Here is a 25,275-nt window from a genome sequence, read left to right on the forward strand (position 1 = left end):
GATAGACTTGTTAACTGGAGCCGACCCCCACCTTCGGTTAGAACCATGTATCGCATCAATGACCCGTCTCCATAAACAGGGGCGGACCCACATTGGTGCCACCGGGGTCCCCGGACCCCAATCTTTTTAAAAAAAATAGTAGATTCGGTATATTAAATTGTATATGGACCCCATAAATACAATTAGGTGGACACCATAGAAATAAAAAGAAAGCTTGTGTAGTGGTAAATCTCCCTCTTTTCCACCAAGAGGTCATGGGTTCAATCCTTGATAAGCCCATTTTTCTTATTTTTTTTAAAAATCTAGTTCAAACCTCACTTTAACTCGACCCGAAAATGGACCCCATTGAAATAAAATCCTGGGTCCGCCACTGTCCATAAACCTTGCTGATTAGTATGATATCGCCATAACCATTTAACTAACAGAGCCTTGTTATCCAACTCAAGTCTAGACACACCCAATCCCCCTTCGTTTTTCGGTTTAGTAACAATATCCCATGAGACCCAGCTCATTTTCTTGACCTCATCCAAATCTCCCATAAAAAACGTCTCATTAACCCTTCTAACGTATTCATCACTTTAACCGGAGCCTTAAAAAGCGCGAAATAATACGTAGGAAGGCTATGTAAAACCGATTTGACCAAAGTAAGGCGGCCTCCAATAGACAAAGTATTCGCTTTCTATTTCGTCAACCGTTGTCTAAACGTATTCACAACTGGATCCCAATTAGAGATTCTATTCATATTTGCCCCGACCTTAATTCCCAAGTACGTGAACGGAATCGCTCTAGCTTTGCAATTCAAAAACTCAGAAGCATTGTTAACTTCATCACCACCTGTTTAACATCCATTTAACTCATATCAATTTCACTTGTGATATATGATGCAAATCCTAATATTTATTCTTGGGTTGATCTGCACTAGTTTTAATTATACTTGTCAATATCATTCTCACTAGCTAATGGTGTAACTTAGCTTATGGGCTGGGCTCATCAGGCTCGATACAAAGAATGGGCCATATATGGGCTTTGAATTTGTCAGCCTGTCAGTTTGAAATTGAATGAGTGCAACTAGGTTTGTGTGTTATAGGTGATTACTTGTTAGATTATTAGAATATTAGAGCCTTGCAGAAGTTTCTTCATCTAAAACTTACTTTGATTATTAGAGTATTAGAGTCTTTCAGAAGTTTTTTAATCTAAAACTTACTTTAGTTATCTTGAATATATAGAGTTAATTTTAGCTAAAGTAACGCTTTTAAGTGGTTAGGTTTTTTTAACAAGTTGAGGTTCTTTAGTTTCGATTTTGTAACATGTTAGGATGTCAGGACTAACAGTCTCTGGTTACCATCACAACCATCTTCGGTGACCGGTAGTTGGGTTCAATCTTCGGATTGAAAAAAAAGCTATTATATATGGATAGACAAACAACTACTAAAAATTTCCACCTCTTATGAAAAAAAATTCGGGCCCACCATGAAGGTATTATTCAAATAACATATATAAATAATCGGACTGCGGGATCACCTAATATTATATTTATCCTTAATAATATTTTGTTTTATGGACAAATTATTATTATCTAGGAGACTAAACTATTACAAACTGTTACATAATATTATGGTCTAATGGTTCTATACCTATAATGAAAAGACGTTATTGAGAGTAAAAAATAAATGTTGAGAGTGGGATTTGAACCCACGCCCTTTCGGACCAGAACCTTAATCTGGCGCCTTAGACCAACTCGGCCATCTCAACTTTGGTGTTCATTTTGGCAGAAACTCCATATTTGTATGTTTATATTATACAACTTTGGATGTGTGATCTATAACAGTGATTATGTGAATTGAGTAGTCAACATTTTAAAGTCATAAAAGAAAAAAATGAATCGTGCAAATTTATTACTTTAAAAATGTTTATAAGATAATTATGTAAAAAAATTACGGCTCAAACCATCAAAACACAACCTTAAACGCCAAATGGTAAAATCGGTGGGTTCTATCAACCCATTGATGTATGTTTCCAGCATGTGATGTTTAGCATGTAAAATCATGTCTTTTATCGTTAATCACATTTGGAAGCTTGTTACTTCGTTGAATTTGTTTATGCATGTTCTGGGTGAAAATCATATGCACTTTGGAAGGATATTGCATCATGGAACAAACTGGACACGCAGGGTACAGGCATTGGAAACAAAAAGGACAAAATAAAGCCACCACCCCCCCCCCCCCCAAGTCTGGCCTATAGACGAGGTAGGTAGTAGGTATTGCGTATTTTGGATACAAGGTGATGGTTATGTGTGATTTGTTCCGTTTTGGGTGAATTCAAATGGTTTTTCTAGGGGGATTTCGATCATTCATTATCATTGGAGGCTAGGAGACACGAAGGGACAAAGGAAACTCAGTGGCAAAGTGTTCCATCATCAAAACCTCTCTAATATCTACCGAAATCGCAACATTTTATCATCAAATACGATCATGTGTACCTAAAAACCTTTGTGATCACAATAAGGGCATGGGTTATATGTCATTTGGTTTAAATTGAGTTATTTATCTATGTTGGACATGGATTCATGGTGCTTGTTAAAGATTTATGACAATTTTCAGGTTTTATTTATTTCATATGTTGGTTGTTTCAAAACATTGTTTTATTAATCACTCCATGTACTTTGAATTCATTAGTGTGTAATCGTGGAATGTCAAGGTATGTGATTAAAGGTTATGTTTATATGTGACTAAAGGTATGTGACTAACAACAGATGAAACCGAACCAAAATCAACCAGAAATCGATTAATCAAAAATTGGTTATCAGTTTTTTCGTACCCTTGGTTCACCAAACCAAACCATGCCCTTTTATACATCAATTTCATGTTTTATACCTCCATTTTATGTACTCATACTTGCATTTCATGTATTTTTTTTTTCTTAATTTTATGTATTTACATATCTGGTTCATGTATTTCAAACAAAAAAATTAGCTAAATTTTGGTTTTGGTCATTAACCAAAAGTAAATTAAACAAACCGAATAAAGTAAACCGATTAACTGAAAACCAAATGATTAATAATCATCATCATCATTGTACTCAGTAAATCCCACCAATAACAAAGCTAGTGTAAGGTCTCAGGTGGGTAAGATGTAGAGAACCTTACTTCTACCCCCATTGGAATAGAGAGGCTGTTTTCATTGGGACCCTCGGCTCGATAGTAGTTTTCATGGCCGGCCCTAAGGGTGGGCGGGGAGGACCACCGGCCAGGGCCCGATATTTCGAAATGCACGTTATTTAAAAAAAATCCGATATGTATATTTAAAAATTAAATTAACAGGATATACTCATACAAACACCAATATAGGCCCACTTACAAAAGTATCATTATGGTTTAGATTAGTTAATAGCCCATTGGCATTAGGTTTAGACCTTTAGTGAGCCTAATACCAAATTTCGTTAAGGCCTAAGGGCATGTTTTTTCGAGCTCGAAAATAGCACATGAATTCTCAAGGCCGGCCCTAGTAGTTTTGTATCAAGCCTTGGATTTAAGACATATAACACTCAGCAATCCGGACAAAGACTGATTGGTGCATGTATCCCCGTGTTTTTCGGCTATCAACGCCACCATATGATGCATGCTTAACCGTTCACCGCTCTTAACGTTATTTTTACGAAACTAGTAAAATAACGTTAAAGTCAGCGCAATTTCACTTTTGTCCCATGTGTGTCCTACATTATACACGCACATACAATCTGAAGAAACACTGAACTAATTATGGGGACTAATCAGTTTGATTTATGTTTCTGCCATAGTGGTTAATCTTCTAATGAATATCTGAGCTCCGACTTGATGCTTAATCCTGCAAAACAGAACACCGTTACTCGTCAAGAGGGGAATGTGGGGGTTTCCCTCTTAACCGGGCTCCGGCGTGAGAATAAGCGACTGCTTTGGGAGGATAATTAAGTGTTAAGAGTGAGAGTAGAGGGGATAGAATGTTTAACCTGTGGAGTGAGGTCTCTATTTATAGCCGGAGAGGTGTAAAAGGATATGGGCTGATGGGCCTTGGGCCGGAAATGGACAACATAACGGATATGCTCTTTGTCTCACTAGTGTCGACCGTTTAGTGGCTTCTAGAAGTTCTTCGGCGCTGGCGCGCCTTGATTGGAGCCACGTGTCATTGTTGTCGGCCCTGCTGTTCTTCTGCCATCAGCAGACAAGTGGAGATCGTGGGACAGATGTCTCCGTCCTCTGATTGGTGCCACGTAGGCGTCCTTACGTACTTCTCGTCAGACAATCGTGGCGCACGATTGAACAGAGCCTCCTGGACGCTCATTGGCTCTTTTTTACTGCTACTTGTACCTTGTGTACCACCGGGGGCAGCCTTGCGCTGCCTCCCTGTGTGGTTCTTGCTGAGCATCTAACTAACCCGCGCGGGTTAGTATGCTTGTGTGCTCCTTTAGTATGCTAAGTGCTGATATCGGAGCTTCTTGTCGGCGAGACCTCGCGCGACCTAGAGCAGGAAAATGTTGTAACCCGCGCAAGGCTCATGGTATGAGGTTTATTGAAATAAGGAGTATGGTTCCTCGCGCAACCTTAACGAGGTTTGCGCGGCTTTTTGGGACCATACCCCTTCAAGTCCCCCCAGTCTAGTGCTGCACCATGCGCGAGGCAAGTGGTTGGAGCTCTGGACTTAGAAAAAATAAAAGTTGAAGGAATTGCTCTCTTGCTTTCGGTTGGTGTGGCGCGTGTTGTCTTTGTGTGTTTACAACTGTGCAGCTATCAAGGTTGTTTCCAAGTGATACATTGTTTTTCTGTGAGCAGGCGCGAAGTGTTGTTAAGGCGACGTTAACTTTCGCGGCCTTGGTAGCTTTTGCATGAAGCTAGTTGTAATTTCATGGCGGGAAAAACTTCGAAATTTGAACTCTGACAAGTTGGTGAGATAAGTCGCTGATGGCGACGTCTGAGTTGAACCCTGGCACGGATGTCATCATGCCGACTGCGACGGTTGCACTTCGTGTCAGGAGAGTGAGGTCCACGCGCGCGTGGTAACCGTCACCCCTGCTTTTACGCGTGACGTGGCAGCCTCTCGTTGGTTAGCCTAACGGCGAAAGCGGCACGTTTACCCATCGCATTAAATGCGATGGGTATATATATCCGAAGAGATGTGAGAGGTTCTCACTTCTCTTCTACTCTTTCCGACTTTCTCTCGTTTCTCCTCTTTGAATCTTCAAATCTTGTAGCAGATCTTCAAGATTTTTCTTCACATCTTCAAGTTTTTCCAGAAACTTGGATCCTTATTCACGATGACTGAAGAACATCAGGAGGGTGTTTCCGTAGAAGAGGGTCCTGTTCCCGTTCTCTGGTGGGATCTTGGACTATTTGAGCAGATTGTTAGGAGCTTCCGGTTTCCACCGGAGTGGGATGCACGGTATCCGGCTCAAAATCAGACGGCAGCCGACGCACCGCCGGGTTACATCACGTTGTTTGAAGATTTTTTTCTTCAAGGCAACTTTAGGTTGCCGGCGACGAACTTCATGGGGCAAATATTGCATCACTACAACTTCCATATTTCCTAGATGAGTCCTCCCCGAATGGTTAGGGTTCATCATTTTGAGTTCTTATGCCGAGCCCATGGCATTGAGCCATCCGTTGAGAAGTTCCGAGCCTTCTATCAGCTTCAACGGACGATGGGCTTCTTCTCGTTTGCCAGCCGTGGTGCTGCAAGGAAGATCTTGTTAAACCCACCAAAGAGTTTCCACGATTGGAAGCCCAAATTTTTCTTTATTCGAGAAGAGGTGCTTCCAATTGCCATGCCCTTCAGAGATTGGAGTGAGCCGGTGCTGAAAGAGGATCTTCCGATCCCAAAACATGAACGGTGGTATCAACAATTAACCCCTACCCCTAATCGGGTATTTGGGGAAAATGTATTGGTAGCGGCGCGCATGAGTGACCAGTGGTCACCAGACAGCAAAGAGGTGCCGGTTTTGAAGATTGGTGATCAAGGTCAGTGATTTTCCAACTTTCCCTTGTTTCATGCTTTATGCTTTATTTTACTTATGTATTTTAACATGTAGAGGCGCAACTGTACCAAGCTGCTTTCGCTACTTTCGGTGGATCTATGAGTGTGCGCCCGCTGCGCGAGGATGAGAAAAGCTGGTATGAGCAGATTAGAGGCAATTTCATGTATCCGGTTGCTGATGCATTTGCCTCGCCGCCTACTGCAACCGAAGGTGCGCAATTCCCTAAACCTCGTCCTTTGCGCTCTGTGACTTCTGCTGGGAAAGAGGTTGTCTATCTTTCCAGTGAGAAGTCTGTAGGGTCTTCAAACGACGAGCAAGTCCGTGGTCTAACATCTTTGCAGGTGTGTTGCGCGACCTGGGGGTTGACCCAGAAGAGAAGAAGAAAAAACCCTTGAAAAAAAAGAAGATGGTCAACCTGGATCCCGAGGTGACCAGTAAGGGGGCTGGTAGTAGTCGCACAACCGCTGGTGCTGCTGGTAAAGTTACTCTTCGCCTTCGACAGAGTGACTTAAAAGATTATGTGATAATTAGTGATTCACTTAAAGGCTTATTGCGCACAGCTGAGACGAAGACTGGAGCGGGTGGTTCAAGGAGCTCTGGAAGCGCGGGTTCTCGCAACCCTGATGCTGGTGCAACTTCTTCCACTGCCGCGCATGAAGAAGAGTAGGCTGAAGAAGAGGAGGAGGCTGCTGAACAGTTGATCAGCAGAAAAAGAGTTAGAAGCGAGACCACGACTGGTGTGGCTTCCGCGTCGATGGTTGGTGCGATTCCCTTGGTTGGGAAAACGAGTAACTTGCGCTCTCTCTATAAATTTTCTCCTGGTAAGCTCTTGACTTCTCTTCCTATTGTTATTTCCTTTGCTTAATTACTTGGTTTCTGCAGAGATCAAGAAGAAGACCCCTGAGAAGAGGGTTACATTTACTGAGCCCGAGCCGAAGAGGCCGAAGATCACCATTAAATCTTCCCAGACTGTTGGGGTTGAGTCTGCTAAGGAGAAAAATGTTGCTGAGAAGGATGTGGCGAAGGCTGATGAGGCGCAGAGAAAAGCTGAGGAGCGTCGGAAGAAGATTGAGGAAGAGAAAAAGAGGAAAGCTGAGGAAGATAGGAGGTCTGAAGAGGCGAAAAGGAAGAAGGCTGAGGAGGAGAAGAGGGCTGAAGAGGCGAAGAGGAAGAAAGCCTCTGATGTGGAGAAGGAGAGAGAGCAGAAGAAGGCTATGGAAAAGCCTATTAATGATCCTGAGTTTGAGATCACTAAGGGTCCTGAGAGGAGGAAAGAGCCTGAGGTTGCGAAACCTACCCACCCCGCGCATACTGAGGTTCTTGATCGCACAAATATAGTTTCCACCAAGGGGTCGGGTCGGTATGTTTCCAGTGGCGCAAGCTCTGGTGGCGCTGGGGGCTATAACCCGCAAGTTATTGGGGCGAAGGATACCCTTGGTGATATCTACTACAAAAGCTATACCGAGGAAGACCGTGGTAGCGCTCCTCACCAAGCTCCCTGGGGTTTGAAGCAAAGGGACACTTTTCAAGAATTTAGGCCCTTCCGCGATTGGTTCTTAAACTCCTTTACTCCCGGTGAGGTTAATCGGCAGAAGGCGAAGACCCATGAAAGCTTGTATCGAACGTACGTGATCGAGGAGGCCAATACTCGCGCCGCTAATCATCAAATTGTTCGTGAGTGGCGAACGATGGTTAGGGAGCGGGCGGATTGGGAGAGTTATCGCGAGCGGATGTTGAAGCGTATCAGCGATTTTGAGAAGTCAAAAGCCGCCTTTGATGAGGAGAAGGCCAAGTTTGACGCGGACAAGAAAGCAGAGGAATGGGGGCGTGAGGGCCTAAAAAATAAACTTCAAGTTGCTGAACAGCAACTGGCCAAGGAGAAGGCCGAGTTTAAGCGCATATGCGAGAAAGATAATGAGCGCGCGTTCGCGGCTCGAAACAAGATTGTTGAGCTTGAAGCCAAGATTGTTGAGCTTACTGCGAAGGTTGAGGATGCGCAGGCTGAAAAGGTTGCCAAGCAGCAGATTGAGGTTTGTAAAACTTATTTTCTTTCTTGCTATGCTGTTTGCAAAATAGCCTAAGTCTTTTGTCGCTTTTCAGGTTGAGTTGGCTGACGTGAAGTTGCAGTTGTCCAGCAAAGATAAGGATCTACAGGCCAAGGATGTCGAGATCGCTGAGCTGAAACGCCGCCTGAATGACCAGATTGATAGATGCGAGTCCTTGGAAATCGACCTCGAAGCGGAGAAAGTTAAGGCTGCCACTGCTGAAGAGGCGCGTGCTGTCAGTACCGCCGCCCTTAATGTAGCGCAGACTGACTACTCTGAGGCGCAAGGCATCGTTGATACACTTGTCTCTGAGGCCGATTGGATGAGCAGTCGCGGAGTAGTGCTGGTAAGTTTGTACTTATATATTTTTTGTATGCTTAATTTGCTAGGAGTTGTCTTTAATATTCGGTTTTCGTTATAGGTTGCCAACTCTATCCTCAACGCTGGAGAGCTAGATCGCACTGTTGCTGCTCTGACAGATGATGCGCGCGCAGTAGGTCATCGAGGGGGGTATCTGGAATGTGCCCTGCATGTTGAGGAGGTGTTTGGACAAGAGTTTGACGTGAGCCATTGCTCGGTGACCGACCAGGCTAATGCCGAGTTGACGCGTGCTGAGAGTTCTTATAATAACCTTACATTGCCTGTAATGGACTTAGTTGTGGAGGCTCTAAAGAAAGACGACTGGTGTCAACGCCTCAAGGCCATTCTCGATCCACCGATAACTGTTGAACTATCAGATGAGGAGGAGCCAGCTGGCGATGACGGTGGAAATGGTGATGATGACGGTGGAAACGATGATGATGGCGATGATGATGGTGATCAACGTGATGAACTTGAATAGGCTTTGTCGATAGGCTTTGTGCCTTGTAATTTTTTGTTTTCTTTGAATGTACACTGTTGCGCGGTCGCGCTTGTTTTAAATTGAATGAATGTTGCTTGTTCTTTCCAGTTACAATTATTGCACTGTTGTTATAAACTTAGGTTAAATTAGCTCGAATAAATGGAAGTCTCTTGAGTGAGTGGAACTGCCCGGTCTCGCGCTTTGTTCGCGAGGCGTTCTTGTTTGAGAGCTTGTAAGTTGCTGGAGTGTTTTCGTGCTAATCAGAAGTTTAACATGCATTTGTAACGAAAGAAGTAATGGAAAACATGTCGTATGCTTTCATTGACTTGGAAACGGGTGCTTAGGCCAACATACATTAATTGTCAAGGGCGTATAGCCAACATAGGAAAGTAAAAAGGCGCGTGGCCGATAGTAGCGGTTAAAGGCTCAAGGCCGAGGTAAATTACATATAGCATTTGCGCAGTTGTTGCGCATTCCACGTTTGCGGTAAGATGTGGCCATCTAGGGTGCGTAACTTGTAAGCCCCTTTGCCTAGCACTTCGTGGATCAAGTATGGGCCTTCCCATTTGGGTGCTAGTTTTCCTGGACGTTCCGCATTTGACGCTTCATTGTCTCGGAAGACGTATTCTCCTGGAGTGAAAGTACAGATGCGGACTCTTGTGTTGTAGTATCTTTCCAGTTGTGTTTTGTACTTGCCTTCTCTGATTCGCGCGATTTCGCGCCTTTCTTCTAACAAATCCAAGTCAAGACGTCTCTCTGCCTCATTGTCGATTGCGTTGACTGCCGTCAAGCGCGGGGAGGGTAGGCCAACTTCAGCCGGGATAACCGCTTCTGAGCCATAGACTAGGCTAAAAGGGGTTTCGCCGGTACTAGTCTTTGGCATGGTTCGGTGAGCCCACAAGATGCTCGGGAGCTCATCTACCCAGCCTCTTCGCCTTGTGCCCAGTCGGGCCTTTATCCCCTCGACAACACATTTGTTCACGCTTTCCACCTGTCCGTTGCCTTGAGGATGCGCAACGGATGTGAAAGTGTATTCGATTTTCATTTCTTTCATCCAATTCTGGAGGTCTTCTGACGCAAAGTTGGTGCCATTATCGGTTACAATCTTGAGCGGGAGGCCAAATCTGCAGATGATGTGTTCCCAAATGAACTTGCGCACCATCATAGCTGTAGTTGACGCGAGAGCTTTGGCCTCCACCCATTTCGTGAAGTAATCAACGGCCACTATTATAAATTTGACGGCGCCAGGAGCCTCTGGGAAGGGTCCCACCATGTCGATTCCCCACTGCTGAAAAGGCCATGCAGTGGATACAGGGATAAGGTCGTTCTTGGGGCGCATGGTTTTTGGAGAATGTCGCTGACAGGAGTCGCACTTGCGGATCTCCTTCAGGGCATCGACATGCATCCCTGGCCAGTAATATCTGGCGCTCATAATCTTCGCGACAACCATGTGTGGTCCTGAATGGATGCCGTAGGTCCCTTCATGGATCTCCCTGATCAAGTAGTTCGCATCTTGGGGGTCCACACAGCGCAGTAGCGGCCCCAAGAAGGATTTTCGGTACAGAATACCGCCATTCATTTCGTAATGCAGGGCCTTGTTTTGAATCTTCCTCGCCTCTGCTCTGTTTTCAGGGAGTATCCCTTCTTGCAAATATTGGATTATAGGGGTCATCCAGGATGGTTGCCCCATCTCGATCACGTTTACTTGTCGCAGCAAGACTGACGGATTCTTGAGTACTTCTATTCTTACATCTTTGGCAAGGTGTTGAAAAGAAGTCGAAGCAAGCTTGCTCAAGGCATCAGCTGGTTTGTTTTCAGAGCGATTGATGTGGATTACTTTGTGCGACTTGAACTGTTGGAGCAATTCTCTTGCCTGCTCTAGATACAGGGCCATGACTTCGCTCTTTGCATCGTATATACCATTAACTTGGCTGGCTATCAGGAGTGAATCAACATGTGCTCGTAAATTTTTAGCTCCCATTTTGATGGCGAGGCGTAAGCCTGCCAGAAATGCTTCGTACTCCGCCTCGTTGTTGGTGTTTTTAAAGTCCAACTTGATGGCGTATGTAAATTCGTGATTCTCAGGGCTCACAAGGCGCAATCCTGCTCTCGCGCCGTCCTCATTTGAGGCCCCATCAGTATAAAGCATCCAAGTCTCCTCTGTCACGTCTTTTTCAGGAGTCCCCACAAGCTCACATTCTTTGATTTTATCGACTGGTACTTCTGTGATGAAGTCGGCTAGGACCTGGCCCTTAATGGCTGGGCGCGGCCTGTACAAGATATTATGGCCCCCCAGCTCGATGGCCCATTTTGCTAACCGCCCTGATGTCTCTGGCTTTTGCAATATCGTGCCGATGTGGAAGTTGGTAAGCACGGTTATCACATGCCCTGTAAAATATATGCGCAGCCTTCGGGAGGCGTGTAGCAGCGCGAGAACCAATTTTTCCATCGTGGAATATCTTGTTTCCGGGTCAGTGAGTACCCTACTGACGTAATAAATTGGAGTTTGGACTCCATTTCTCTCCACCAGTAATACCGACCCTACTGCCTTATCCGAAGAAGACAAGTACAGTATGAGTGGTTCCTTTTCAAACGGTGCATTCAGGGTAGGGAGCTCAATCAGACACTCTTTCATTTGTTGAAAAGCTGTTTCTCAAGGCCGGCCCTAGTAGTTTTGTATCAAGCCTTGGATTTAAGACATATAACACTCAGCAATCCGGACAAAGACTGATTGGTGCATGTATCCCCGTGTTTTTCGGCTATCAACGCCACCATATGATGCATGCTTAACCGTTCACCGCTCTTAACGTTATTTTTACGAAACAAGTAAAATAACGTTAAAGTCAGCGTAATTTCACTTTTGTCCCATGTGTGTCCTACATTATACACGCACATACAATCGATTAATCAATAACTTCGATTCTAAATTCGGTTAAGCCTAGTTTTGATACAATTATTATCGTACATGTGGTACATTCTGGTTCACACAAATCCCCTCACTCACATCATTCACGAAAAAGTTTCTGCAGCCCTCTTCCAAGTCGCCTTTCTCCCCCAAAAAACACTTCAATTCTGTTCTCATAAACCTTCGCAATTCCATCTCTGTTGAGTGTTTTATGGCGGCTATTGTTCGATTGTCATCGTTATCAACATCATTCAATTGCGTTCAACAAACTCAATTTGTATGTAAAAACAACAGCAAGAAGCTTCTATCAGTTGCTTCTGGTTCCTGTTCTTCTTCTCATTTTATCGTCAGTTCTTTATTTGGCGTAAATCACAAGAAGCAATCGTTACAGTTCAAGGTAATTTAAAAGAAATTTCGTGTTTGTGTTAAAATACAAAAAATTGACTGAATTAGGGTTTTAGGTTTGAAGTTATTTGTCAAATTGGATGTTGCTTATTGTTTAATTTGTGTTATGATTGAGAAATTAGGTTGTGTTTGGTTTGATTTTGGTTAATATGTTGATGAATTGTTTGTTTACTTAATTGATATTAGGGTTACTGTTGGATTTAGGTTAAACAATGTACCTTATTTGAACTGTGATTTGTAGGATGGATACCTATTACAGTTTACAATTTCTTTGTAATTTGTAATAATTATTGTGAAATTAGCATAACTAGTTACTAGTGTTCTTCATCCAAACACTGGAAAGTGGTTATCTGCTTATAGAAAATGCAATAAGACCATGTGTTACTGTTTCACATATTTTCACTGCCACGCTTGGTTTTAAATTGCGCGATGCGCTCCTATGCGTTTGGTCCGCAAATCTGACGTGTGATACGAGTGCATTATGTTAGATGTATGCGACACACTCTTTATAAAAAAAGTACTAAAATTTTATTTTTTTTTATTAATAACAACCTTGGTTTTAAATTGCGTGATGCGCTCCGATGCGTTTAGTCCAAAAATCTGATGCGTGATGCGTGATGCGCGATGCGAGCGCATCACGTATGTGATGCGTTCTTTATAAAAAAAATAGTTAAAAATTATTTATACATAAAAACTTATAAAAACATACTTAAAGTAAGACAACTGACGTAATTAGAAGATAAGAGTTGTGTTTTTTGGTTCAAATCAAGCATACTAAGATGTTAATTATGGAAAAAACCGAACACAGTTCATAAAATCTGGAAAAAAAGCATAAGAAACAATGTTGCGTGCATCAGAGCGCATTGTGCGATGAGCGCATTATGCGAAATGCACGCAATATTCTCGCATCACGTAAACGCATCGCATCAGCTGTTGCGATGCGCTCTCATTAGTGCATCGGGCGCATCACGCATTATGCGCACATTTTAAAACCAAGATAACAACTTATAAAAACATGCTTAAACTAAAAAATTCACGTAATAAGAAGATTAGAGGTGTGCTTTTTGGTTCTAATCAAGCATGCTAAAATATTTCTAGAACCACGAAAAAGTGTTTAGGAACCATAATGGTCGAAATCAAGCATACTAAGATATCAATTATTGAAAAAAAACAAAGAATTTTGCGTGCATCAGCGCAATATCCTAGCATCACGTAAAAGCAACGCAACAGCTGTGGTGATGCGCTCTCATCGTCAGTGCGACGGGCACATCAACCATCCTATGTGCATTTTAAAATCAAGATGTCACATCACTGCCATGTAGACATGTAGTCATGAGCTCTCACTCACTTTTTTTCACCTGTGTAATGGTTTCACAAGTTTCACTATCCCCGCCACCCATTAAAATGATATTTATATTAAATATATTAAAAAATAAAAAGAAAGGGTGGATTTAATCGTTTTATTGGTTGAGAGCCTTGGGGCCCACCAAACCCTTCTCCTTCACCAGCGTGAACTGCCTCACGCCTCCTCCTCTTTCACCTAATGCCCCAAGGGGCGGTGTTTACGCCGGATCTCCACCACCGTGGCAAGGGCATGATCCGATAACACATAGCCTAAACCGATAAACTGTTTGAATATGCAATCCCAAACACCCAGTTTAATAGGAAAATAAGAAAAGATCAATGATAGGTATGTACTACCATTGCAACAGAAGGAAAGAAAGTTAATATGCACTATTATTACAGTGTAAAGTTTTTAGCTTTTACAGTTTAAAAGGATGAATACATGCATACCTTGAATTGTTTTTATAATCTAAAAAAACAGAAAAAATAATTTTGTTATTTAATGCATGCCCGTATTCATTTTGGTACTGGTAAAACATACCCTGTATTCGATTTCGGATTCCTTGACAAACATTGATTTTTTTTGTAGTTCTTTGTGAATATAGCATTTCATACGTCGATTTGGTTCCTGCAATTCTTTTTTCGTATGATTCCTGTCATTAAGTATTTTTGTCCTTATCTTTTATATGTCAATGAAATGATGGTTTCGTTATATGATTAATTATATATCCTTCTAGAAGTCCAAGACTTCATATACATGTGTGTGTGAAACCGAACAATGTGAGTGAGAATTTATGCGTATTCCCTCGTTTTAATTGTATGCATATCTGATGCTTCTTTCAGATTCAAGCAACAATTACCGAAACCGAACAACCAAAATGGTGGGAGAAAAACGCCGGACCAAATATGATTGACATACATTCGACACATGAATTTTTACATGCCTTAAGTGAGGCTGGAGATAAATTAGTGATCGTTGAATTTTACGGGACATGGTGTGCTTCTTGTCGTGCTTTATTCCCAAAGGTAGTTTGTTATTCAGTTAACGTTATTTTAATCTCAATATTAGTTTTTTGATAATCTCACATTTAAATTATTCAACTTGGCAAGCTGCACAAGATAGAAAATAGACTTTACAGTTTACACTTTTTCTCCGATTTTAGCAACCACTTTTCTTTTTTCTGATGTGGCGGCTGGCATGGCATCAACTAGTGTCACGTCATCAGCACCTAACAGGTAAAATCAGTTAAAATGTGGTTGATTGCTAATACCGGGGAAAAATGTAAACTTGTAAAGTCAGTTTCATTTGCATGCAGTTTGCCGATTCAACTATTCAGTTTTACAGTTTGACTTTTCAGGTCAGCATGACTAACTTGTGGCGTCAAATTTGATATGATTTTTTAAGTTTTTGAGAAATACTTGGTATATACAATAAACTTTATAGCATGTGCTACAATTTGATGGTGAATTTGAAGTGCTATTGATCCCAAAAGTCAAAAAATACAAATCCTTTTGAGTATACAACAATATATGGTTTTACGTAAACTAATGAAGTTGAATTAAATATAATTCTCGGTTGCCTGATGTTGTTGAAGGATATTTTATAAATTTATAATTTTAAGAATATCGACCCCGGGGTCTCACTGGAAGCAGTCTCTCTATTCCTGCGGGGTAGAGGTAATGCTGTCTACATCTTACCCTCCTTAGACCCTACCTTAGGTTTGCTATTGGTGGGATTTACCGAGTATGATGATGATTTATGATAATTTTAAGAATATCCTTCTCAAAGCTCAAAATAATTCTATGCCTTAGATTATAAGAATCAAAATCAATTTATAGTCAATTATTTCCCTGCGGCCTGCATCAGCTAAGAAAGACTCTAAAATTTAAATTAATGAGTAAACTGTCATTTTCGTCCCTGAGGTTTGGCCAGTTTTGCGACTTTTGTCCAAAGGTTTGTTTTTCCGCATCTGGATCCAAAAGGTTTGAAATCTTACCATTTTCATCCGGTCCATTAACTCCATCCATTTTTCTCTGTTTAGTCATGGGTATTTCTGTCTTTTTTTGAAACTTAAAGACCTAACTGCCCTTAAAGTTAACAAAAAAAGACAGAAATACCTCTGACTTAACGGAGAAAAATGGATGGAGTTAAACGAAACGAACCAAATGAAATTGACAAGATTTCAAACCTTTTGGATCCAGATGTGGAAAAACAAACCTTTGGGCGAAAGTCGCAAAACTGGCCAAACCTCATGGACGAAAATTGCATTTTACTCTAAATAAGTTTATAATATCATATTTTCCCTTTCAAAACATTAGAAGTTTCATATTTACCCATCACATAGTGAAAAAAATGAAATTAGTTTCATATGACAGTCTATTTTACTGAATTATTAATGCAGAGAACATTCTGTGCTGAGATGACTCATTAATTACAATGTCTTTCTGTTTGTTTGTTTAGAAACTGATTGTATTTTATTTACAATGATATCCATATATATGATTTTATAGTTTAAAGGGAGTAATATTCACAGATGTTAAATATGATCAAGCAATCATGGTTCATTTTGTTGATGTTGACTTTTTTTGGTCAACATTTTCAGCTTTGCCGAACGGCTCAAGAACACCCTGAAATCTTATTCCTGAAAGTCAACTTTGATGAAAACAAGCCGATGTGCAAGAACTTGAATGTGAAAGTCCTTCCTTATTTCCATTTTTACCGTGGAGCTGATGGTCAACTCGAATCTTTTTCTTGTTCACTTGCTAAAGTAAGCAAATCTTGACCCATTAATCTTTTTATCGGAGTTTTTAAAAGGATTCACTTTGGAACATATAAGACAGTGTCGTGTAACAAATTAGAACCGCATGATATGCATGGTTGGTTTATCGGGTAGTTGTGGCAAATTGGACAGGTCGGGTAACGGGTTAAAACGTATGGTCATTGAGTACAAGTTAAAGCGGGTCGGGTCAGGTTGACCCACAAATGCTTAGTTGTCTTTTGTTTTGAGTTTTAGAAATATGTCATATTTGATACAAAAACTATCTTGCAAGAGTTAATTACGTTTTTCGTCCCTGTGGGGTTTGTTGAAAATAACCGTTACAGTCCATTAGTTTAGAAATTGCCAAAACAGTACCGGTATTTTCACTTTTGTAACAATTACAGTCCACCTCCATTAAACCCATCCAATTCATCGTTAAGTTTTTGGTGAAAAGACTAAAATATCCCTATAATATTGCTTTTTAGTTTTTTAACCTAGGGGTATTTTAGTCTTTTTCACCAAAAGCTTTATGATACATTGGATGGGGTTAACGGAGGTGGACTGTGATTGTTACAAAAGTGAAAGTACTGGTACTGTTTTGACAATTTTTAAACTAATGGACTGTAATGGTTATTTTCAACAAACCACAGGGATAAAAAACGTAATGAACTCTTCTTGCAATAACAATCAAATTTAAGTTTTCAGTTAAAATGTGAAAAATAATTAATAATGCCACATGAGATGCCAGGCATATACAATACAAATGACAATTACAGATATCATATTTCACGCTTAAATAAAGCAGATAACGGTAAACACTCATCTAAAAACACAATAAGCATATAGTTTGTTTAAATATGCAATGTTCCTCAATCTACCCGTCCGATGTTTGCAGTTCCAGAAAATTAAGGATGCAATTCAGAAACACAACACGGATCGTTGCAGCATTGGTCCAAACATAGGTGTTGGAGATGTAAACCTTGAAACGGTGTCAGCCCCGAAAAACAAAGCGGCAGAATCGCCATGACATTTAGGAAAAGCCGTCGACTCCATGCCCTTTTATATGTTGTTTATATTTGTTTAGTTACTAATATTGTAATGTTCATGAAAAGTGGTAGCCCAAATTTGAAATTTGGTATTTGATATACATATGTATTTTGGTGTGTATATATTTCTGTTTCTATCCCATTTAAGTGAGGTAATGGACCAATTGCAACCTGCTCTAGTCGGCCGATTTTGAAATGATAATATACATAATGTACGTAGTAGGCATGTAAAGGAGTCGAGCCTGCCACGATCAAACATGATCTAGGCGTGTTTAACTTAACTTAAGAAAGCTGGAGTTTGATACGTTTCTACTTTCTAGTTATACAACCCACAACTTGAGCTTGATTCATGAGTATATAAGCTTGATCCTTTTTTTTATCAAATTGATTTTTGTTTATATATAATTACTTTCTATTCGAGCCGGCGGTCTCACTAGAAGCAACTTCTCTATTCTTACGGGGTAGAGGTAACTGTCTACATCTTACCCTTCTTAAACCCTATTTTAGCTTCGCTATTGATGATATTTACTGAGTATGTGAATAGATACTTTCTATATCTATTCACATAATTGCATTATGATAGAATATTCTATTTTGTATGTACCATCAAGTAATTATATACTATTACATATTATATATTTATTTAGTCTCACGGGTCTAATCAATTTTGGTACTTCAAGCCCAATCTTGTTAAATAATTCGATTTGGATTTTAGCTCTTCTAATATTCGGTTTGAATTATTAGTAGCGCTAAGCAAATGAGGCTAACTGGACCAAACTAGGTCTAACCCGACCCGGCCTGGGACCACAAAACATATTAAACTGAGATCAAGTACCGGACCTATATATTAGTATTGGCTTTTGCTTTTTTTGGTTTTGTGAAGCTTGAGATTTCTGTCCGGGGGGTCGGAAGTCACCGGACCTAAAGTTATACCTAAATAATTATAAAATCGGAGGATGAGAAACGTATATACCTAAACAATTCTCTACGAAAACTATATATAGGACACTACTGTGCAAAAAGTTCAGTTCGCCCATGCAAAAGAGTAGGTTTAGTGGATTGATGAATCAGCAGTTCTAAGACCATGTGTAGTGGTGAACAAAAATAATGCCCCCACCATGGGGCATTATCCGACACGTGGCATCCCAGTCAGCATGGGGCATTATTACAAAAGTGGTGTAGTGGGAATAATGCCCCTTCCAATTATTAAAAAAAAAGAAGGAAACTAATGTTGATTGGCTGGTCAAACACATGTCACATGCAAAAGTGGGGTTGTCAGACCATTGATTGGCCACATGCAAAGCTAGTAGGCGTTGTTATTAAAACGCCGGAATCAAAGTTTTGAATTTTTTTTTTAAATAACGCCGGGCGTAATGGGTATATGGGCGTTTCCGGGCGTTTTTTTTTTTCAATTTAAAAAAAAAAAAAACGCCCCACTACGCCTAAAAATAATAATAACAGAAACATACCCTATAAGTTGGTGGTCGTAAACAATTACACAAATTGCAGAAAGGGAGATCGGAGTCGCCGATTTATCAATCATTCCGGCGGTGTGTCTTCTTCCCTTTTAATCATTTATTTAATTTAAACATATCTTGCTTTCTGAAATTCGTTAAGGATGTGATGAAATCATTTAGTTTCTTTTTGTACAATGTTGTTTGTTAAAAATCATTCTTTACAGTTTCCCTTTTACATATCTGTGATGCTGATCAACGCCTGTTTGTTTCTATGCTCACCACTTGTTTGTAGAAATGCCCAACTGACAAAATATTCATATTAGGACCCCTCAAACGCCTTTTTAGTTGTGTAGTTCCTGACAGATACACCAGCTCAATTGCCTTTTTACTATGCTCTCCACTTGTTTGTAGAAATGCCCAACTAACGCAAATGACAGAATATTCATATTTGGACCACTCAAACGCCTTGGTTTTTTTACTAGAAAGTATATTAGTTGTGTAGTTCTTGACGTATACACCGGTTCAATTGCCTTTTTACTATGCTCACCACTTGTTTGTTGAAATGCCCAACTAACACAATTGACAAAATATTCATCGTAGGACCCACAAACGTCTCGATTTTTTACTAGAAAGTATATTAGTTGTGTAGTTCTTGACATATACACCAGTTCAATTGCCTTTTTTCTATGCTCACCACTTGTTTGTTGAAATGCCCAACCAACACAATTGACAAAATATTCATCGTAGGACCCCCCCCCCCCCCCAAACGCCTCGATTTTTTACTAGAAAGTATATTAGTTGTGTAGTTCTTGACATATACACCGGTTCAATTGCCTTTTTACCTTGCTCACCACTTGTTTGTTGAAATGCCCAACTAACACAATTGACAAAATATTCATCGTAGGACCCCCCAAATGCCTCGATTTTTTTACTAGAAAGTATATTAGTTGTGTAGTTCTTGAGATATACACCGGTTCAATTGCCTTTTTTCTATGCTCACCACTTGTTTGTAGTGGATTAACGCCCACCACCCCATCAGCAAAAAGGGCGCCAAGGGCTTAACGTGATTGAGCGCTTTATGATGTAAAGAGAGTGAAAAATCTTTTCTTTTTGAGCCAATCTCATCAATCATCATCACCCGCTTTTTTTAGTTAAACGACTATACAATTATGAAGGTTTTAGTTTGTTAAAGCCCCACTACTGACATTGCCTGCGTGACAACAACTTTTGCACTTTTTAGTTAACCCACTACACAGTCTTAGGTGCTGTTTGTTTGCCTCTTAATGGTTCAGGCCTCTTACTGGTTCAGCACTTAATGATTCAGACTGTTTGTTTCGCGAGCAGATGTCTGAATGGTTCAGACATTTGCATCTGAATGGTTAAGCATTATACCGAGTCTGAATGGTTAAGACCTCTAATCTGAATTGGTCAGACTCTTCCTCTGAATGGTTAAGTATTATACTGGCTCTTAATGGTTCAGACGTCTTACTGGTTCAGCACTTAACCATTCAGAAGTTGTCGAACTGCCCCTTAGTTGTGTAGTTCCTGACATATACACTAGCTCAATTGCCTTTTTCCATGTAACAATCTTGTATTATTGTCTCGAATTGGATTGGGTATCTTTACCAATAGCTATTCTATGAGTGGGATTTTACTGGGTATGCTTTTTGTCTGGTTGTTTATTGCTCTCTCAATTGCTTCTTTTCCATGATCTCTGTAGATTCACTTGATTGGTTCTCATTTTTAAACTTTTGAGTTTTCAACTATGACCATCTTAAGGTCTTGGTTCGGTTAGATACTTAGATTGTAACAAGCGCTAAAATTCAGGAATCTTGTTCAAGTTTGGGAATGGCAACCTATTTGTGGAGAAAATATGCTGATTATTTGCACACTAAATGGGAAAAAGAAGTCCTTTGGACCATGGTTGGTCCATTTAAGCGCCCAAAATCGTTTACTCCTCTTGTCACAATCTATATATCGGCTTTCTATACTGGAGTCAAAGAGCAGTGGCGAAGCTTAAGATTTCCGACCGGGGGGGGGGGGGGGGGTTGGAAGTCACCAAACCTAAATTATAACTAAAAATTTATAAAACCGGGGGGTCGGAAACAGTGGCGAAGCTTGACCATGAAAACGGGGGGTCGAAAACGTATATACCCAGTGGCGAAGCTTGACCATGAAAACGGGGGGTCGAAAACGTATATACCCAAAAATTTCTATAGAACCGGGGGGTCGAAAACGTATATACCCAAAAATTTCTATACGAAAACTACATATATAACGCTACTGAGCGAAAAATTCGGGGGGTCGGGCGCCCCTCCCGGCCACTCTTAAGCTACGCCCTTGGTCGGAAACATATATACCTAAATAATTCTATACGAAAACTTCATACCGACAACCACTGAGCGAAAAATTGGAGGGTCACCTCTATGCTAAGCCTATGTAAAAGAGTAGGTTTAGTGGGTGTGTGGATGGATGAATTAGGAGTTCTAAAAATAATAGAGTGAATTGCAAGTTTTGTCCTTTATTTTTAGGCCATTTTGCAAGTTTTGTCCTTTATGTTTAAATTTGACGAGTTTTGTCCTTTATGTTTAGAAATCAAGCACGTCATTTTTGCAAGTTTTGTCCTTTATCTTTAGGCTATTTTGCAAGTTTTGTCATTTTTAAGGACAAAACGTGCTTGATTTTTTAAATATAAAGGACAAAACGTGCTTGATTTTTAAACATAGAGGACAAAACGTGCTTGATTTTTAAGGCCCAAAGGGTAAAACGTGCTTGATTTTTAAACATAAAGGACAAAACTCGTCAAATTTAAACATAAAGGACAAAACTTGCAAAATAGCCTAAAGATAAAGGACAAAACTTGCAATTCACTCAAAATATTAATAACAGAAACATACCCTATAAGTTGGTAGTCGTAAACAAATACACAAATTGCAGAAAGGGCGATCGGAGTCGCCGTTTTATCAATCTTTCCGGCGGTGTGTCTTCTTCCCTTTTAATCATTTATTTAATTTAAACATATCTTGCTTTCTGAAATTCGTTAAGGATGTGATGAAATCGTTTAGTTTCTTTTTGTACAATGTTGTTGGTTAAAAATCATTCTTTACAGTTTCCCTTTTACTTATCTGTGATGCTGATCACCGCCTGTTTGTTTCTATGCTCACCACTTGTTTGTAGAAATGCCCAACTGACAAAATATTCATATTAGGACCCCTCAAACGCCTTGGATTTTTACTGGAAACTATATTAGTTGTGTAGTTCCTGACAGATACACCAGCTCAATTGCCTTTTTACTATGCTCTCCACTTGTTTGTAGAAATGCCCAACTAACGAAAATGACAGAATATTCATATTTGGACCCCTCAAACGCCTTGGTTTTTTTCCTAGAAAGTATATTAGTTGTGTAGTTCTTGACGTATACACCGGTTCAATTGCCTTTTTACTATGCTCACCACTTGTTTGTTGAAATGCCCAACTAAACACAATTGACAAAATATTCATCGTAGGACCCACAAACGCCTCGATTTTTTACTAGAAAGTATATTAGTTGTGTAGTTCTTGACATATACACCGGTTCAATTGCCTTTTTACCATGCTCACCACTTGTTTGTTGAAATGCCCAACTAACACAATTGACAAAATATTCATCGTAGGACCCCCCAAACACCTCGATTTTTTTACTAGAAAGTATATTAGTTGTGTAGTTCTTGAGATATACACCGGTTCAATTGCCTTTTTTCTATGCTCACCACTTGTTTGTAGTGGATTAACGCCCACCACCCCATCAGCAAAAAAGGGCGCCAAGGGCTTAACGTGATTGAGCGCTTTATGATGTGAAAAATGAAAATCTTTTCTTTTTGAGCCAATCTCATCAAGCCACATCACCCACTTTTTTAGTTAAACCACTATACAATTATAAAGGTTTTAGTTTGTTAAAGCCCCACTACTGACAATGCCTACGTGACAACAACTTTTGCACTTTTTAGTTAACCCACTACACAGTCTTAGGTGCTGTTTGTTTGCCTCTTAATGAGTCTCTTAATGGTTCAGGCCTCTTACTGGTTCAGCACTTAATGATTCAGACTGTTTGTTTCGCGAGCAGATGTCTGAATGGTTCAGACATTTGCATCTGAATGGTTACGCATTATACCAAGTCTGAATGGTTAAGACCTCTAATCTGAATTGGTCAGACATTTCCTCTGAATGGTTAAGCATTATACTGGCTCTTAATGGTTCAGACGTCTTACTGGTTCAGACGTCTTACTGGTTCAGCACTTAATGGTTCAGACCTCTTATTGGATTGGGTATCTTTACCAATAGCTATGCTATGAGTGGGATTTTACTGTGTACGTTTTTTGTCTGGTTGTTTATTGCTCTCTCAATTGCTTCTTTTCCATGATTTCTGTAGATTCACTTGATTGGTTCTCATTTTTAACCTTTTGAGTTTTCAACTATGACCATCTTAAGGTCTTGGTTCGGTTAGATTGTAACAAGCGCTAAAGTTCAGGAATCTTGTTCAAGTTTGGGAATGGCAACCTATTTGTGGAGAAAATATGCTGATTATTTGCACACTAAATGGGAAAAAGAAGTCCTTTGGACCATGGTTGGTCCATTTAAGCGCCCAAAATCGTTTACTCCTCTTGTCACAATCTATATATCGGCTTTCTATACTGGAGTCATTGGAGCTGCAATCACCGAGCAACTTTACAAGGTACTCTTTAGGGGGTGTTTGGATGTGCGTTTTGAAATTGATTGTAATTTCAAATTGCAATTATCAGTTTCTATATTACCGGGTCGGGTCGGGTCGGGTATAGTTTTTTATGTCACATAAATAATCAAAAGCGATTATTTTTATTTACCCAACCACCATCTCTGTTGATTATTTAGTATCAAGTAACCAAATTCTAAATCATAACGATTAATTGCATTGCTGATAACCGATAGGCCGTATGCGAAGATTTACGATCATATTATTGCAACTTAGATTGTACTGCATCTATTTGCTAATTGCCTCAAGAACATAGTCAAAGTGGGGCTGATTAAAACAAAAAGAGTAAAATGCCATTTTTAATTTTTATCAGTGGCGGATCTAGAAAACTTTCATAGGGGTAACGTCTTAAAAGAAAGGGGTAATGAAATAAAAAAAAACGTTAAAAAAATGTCAAATTTTTCCAAAATTTATACTACCGCCGGATCGCCAAGGGGTAGCGGAGGCTACCCCTTCTTATAAGGCACATCCGCCCTTGATTTTTATCGCAGAGGTTTGGCCAATTTTGCGACTTTCATCTAAAGGTTTGTTTTTCTGCACCTAGATCCAAAATGTTTGAAAACTTGTCATTTTCATCCGGCTCGTTAACTCCATCCATTTTCTTTGTTAATTCAGGTATATTTCTATCTTTTTGCTAACTTAAAGGGCAATTCGGTCTTTTCACTTTATGTAAAAAGACCGAATACCCCTGAAAATGACCGAATTGCCTTTTAAATTAACAAAAAAGACGGAAATACCCCTCACTTAACGAAGAAAAATGGATGGAGTTAACGAGCTGGATAAATATGGCAAGATTTCAAACCTTTTGTCTCAAGATGCGGAAAAACAACCCTTCGGACGAAAGTCGCAAAACTGGCCAAACCGCAAGGACGAAAGTGGCATTTTACTCAAAATAACAAAAATATGGTCATAAAGGACCCTATGACTTCTTCCAACTTATATATATTTCAACAAACAGGAAAAATACTGGGAAGATCATCCTGGCGAGGCGGTACCGATTATGAGACCAATATTCTACGGTGGTCCTTGGAAGATTTACAAAGGAACCGTTCTTCCACCAAACAAATAAATGTCAGAAGCTAACGGACTTCGTATGATGGAAGAAAAGCTTCATATATGATCCTGGTATGTGTATCTAACATAGTTTGTACAATGGGTCGATAACTGCATTCTATTATAGTTCTTTGTGTTCTTTTAATGAAGAGTTAATTGCCATTTTAGTCCCTGTGGTTTGGACCATTTTGCCAGTTTAGTCCAAAGGTTTCATTTTTAACCTGTGGGTCCAAAAAGGTTTCACAGTTGCCATTTTAGTCCACTGGGTTAACTTCATCCATTTTTTCTGTTAACGATAAGGCCACGGTCATTTTATATGGCTGAATTGCCCTTTTAGTTAACAGAACTACATACAAAATGACCAAATTGGCCTTCTCGTTAACAGAAAAAATGGATGAAGTTAACCAAGTGAACTAAAATGGCAACTGTGAAACCTTTTTGGACCCACAGGTTAAAAATGAAACCTTTGGACTAAACTGGCAAAATGACCCAAACCACAGGGACTAAAATGGCATTTAACTCTTTAATGAATTTAGATGTATATTGGACTTGGTAAAATAAAATGGTGCTTAAGAATACAATTTGTGTTATGAAGCTTCATGTGCAGGAGTTCATTTGTCCCAACATTAGGCCAATGATTTTAAATAAT

The 25,275-nt window shown here is 40.1% G+C and overlaps 2 protein-coding genes, 1 long non-coding RNA gene and 1 other non-coding gene across 5 annotated transcripts; 3 read left to right on the top strand and 1 right to left on the bottom strand.

Annotated features, from left to right (window-relative positions):
- Positions 1 to 1,671: 1,671 nt before the first annotated feature.
- On the bottom strand, positions 1,672 to 1,752 carry TRNAL-AAG. The gene has a single exon. It is a non-coding gene; the product is annotated as a tRNA-Leu (tRNA).
- Positions 1,753 to 6,757: 5,005 nt separating this feature from the next.
- LOC110896214 (caldesmon-like) lies at positions 6,758 to 8,889 on the top strand. Its single transcript, XM_022143678.1, has 4 exons — positions 6,758 to 6,791; positions 6,886 to 8,033; positions 8,104 to 8,394; positions 8,470 to 8,889. The coding sequence occupies exons 1-4, from the start codon at positions 6,758 to 6,760 to the stop codon at positions 8,887 to 8,889; spliced, it is 1,893 nt and encodes a 630-aa protein (XP_021999370.1).
- Positions 8,890 to 11,828: 2,939 nt separating this feature from the next.
- On the top strand, positions 11,829 to 17,490 carry LOC110893739 (thioredoxin-like 2, chloroplastic). Its single transcript, XM_022140854.2, has 4 exons — positions 11,829 to 12,191; positions 14,387 to 14,569; positions 16,147 to 16,311; positions 17,198 to 17,490. Exons 1-4 carry the CDS (start codon positions 12,006 to 12,008, stop codon positions 17,327 to 17,329), a joined length of 666 nt encoding a protein of 221 aa, XP_021996546.1. The 5' UTR covers positions 11,829 to 12,005; the 3' UTR covers positions 17,330 to 17,490.
- Positions 17,491 to 18,853: 1,363 nt separating this feature from the next.
- On the top strand, positions 18,854 to 24,793 carry LOC118484749. Of its 2 annotated transcripts, none has more exons than XR_004874340.1 (3): positions 18,854 to 18,898; positions 23,214 to 23,516; positions 24,532 to 24,793. It is a non-coding gene; the product is annotated as an uncharacterized LOC118484749 (long non-coding RNA). The 2 variants fall into 2 exon arrangements; XR_004874339.1 differs by lacking the exon at positions 18,854 to 18,898 and adding an exon at positions 21,656 to 21,783.
- The last annotated feature ends 482 nt before the right edge of the window (positions 24,794 to 25,275 follow it).

The sequence above is a fragment of the Helianthus annuus genome, chromosome 12 (genome assembly GCF_002127325.2).
Source record: "Helianthus annuus cultivar XRQ/B chromosome 12, HanXRQr2.0-SUNRISE, whole genome shotgun sequence".
Classification (NCBI taxonomy): Eukaryota; Viridiplantae; Streptophyta; class Magnoliopsida; order Asterales; family Asteraceae; genus Helianthus; species Helianthus annuus.

What these genes read in the sequence shown, in the direction of transcription:
- LOC110896214 (XM_022143678.1), top strand. Translation starts at nt 6,758, where the DNA reads ATGGTTGGTGCGATTCCCTTGGTTGGGAAAACGA. An exon ending in TCCCTTGGTTGGGAAAACGA is followed by an intron (nt 6,792 to 6,885) that starts GTAACTTGCGCT and finishes TGGTTTCTGCAG; the next exon opens with AGATCAAGAAGAAGACCCCT. An exon ending in TTGCCAAGCAGCAGATTGAG is followed by an intron (nt 8,034 to 8,103) that starts GTTTGTAAAACT and finishes GTCGCTTTTCAG; the next exon opens with GTTGAGTTGGCTGACGTGAA.
- LOC110893739 (XM_022140854.2), top strand. Translation starts at nt 12,006, where the DNA reads ATGGCGGCTATTGTTCGATTGTCATCGTTATCAACATCATTCAATTGC. An exon ending in AGCAATCGTTACAGTTCAAG is followed by an intron (nt 12,192 to 14,386) that starts GTAATTTAAAAG and finishes TGCTTCTTTCAG; the next exon opens with ATTCAAGCAACAATTACCGA. An exon ending in GTCGTGCTTTATTCCCAAAG is followed by an intron (nt 14,570 to 16,146) that starts GTAGTTTGTTAT and finishes CAACATTTTCAG; the next exon opens with CTTTGCCGAACGGCTCAAGA.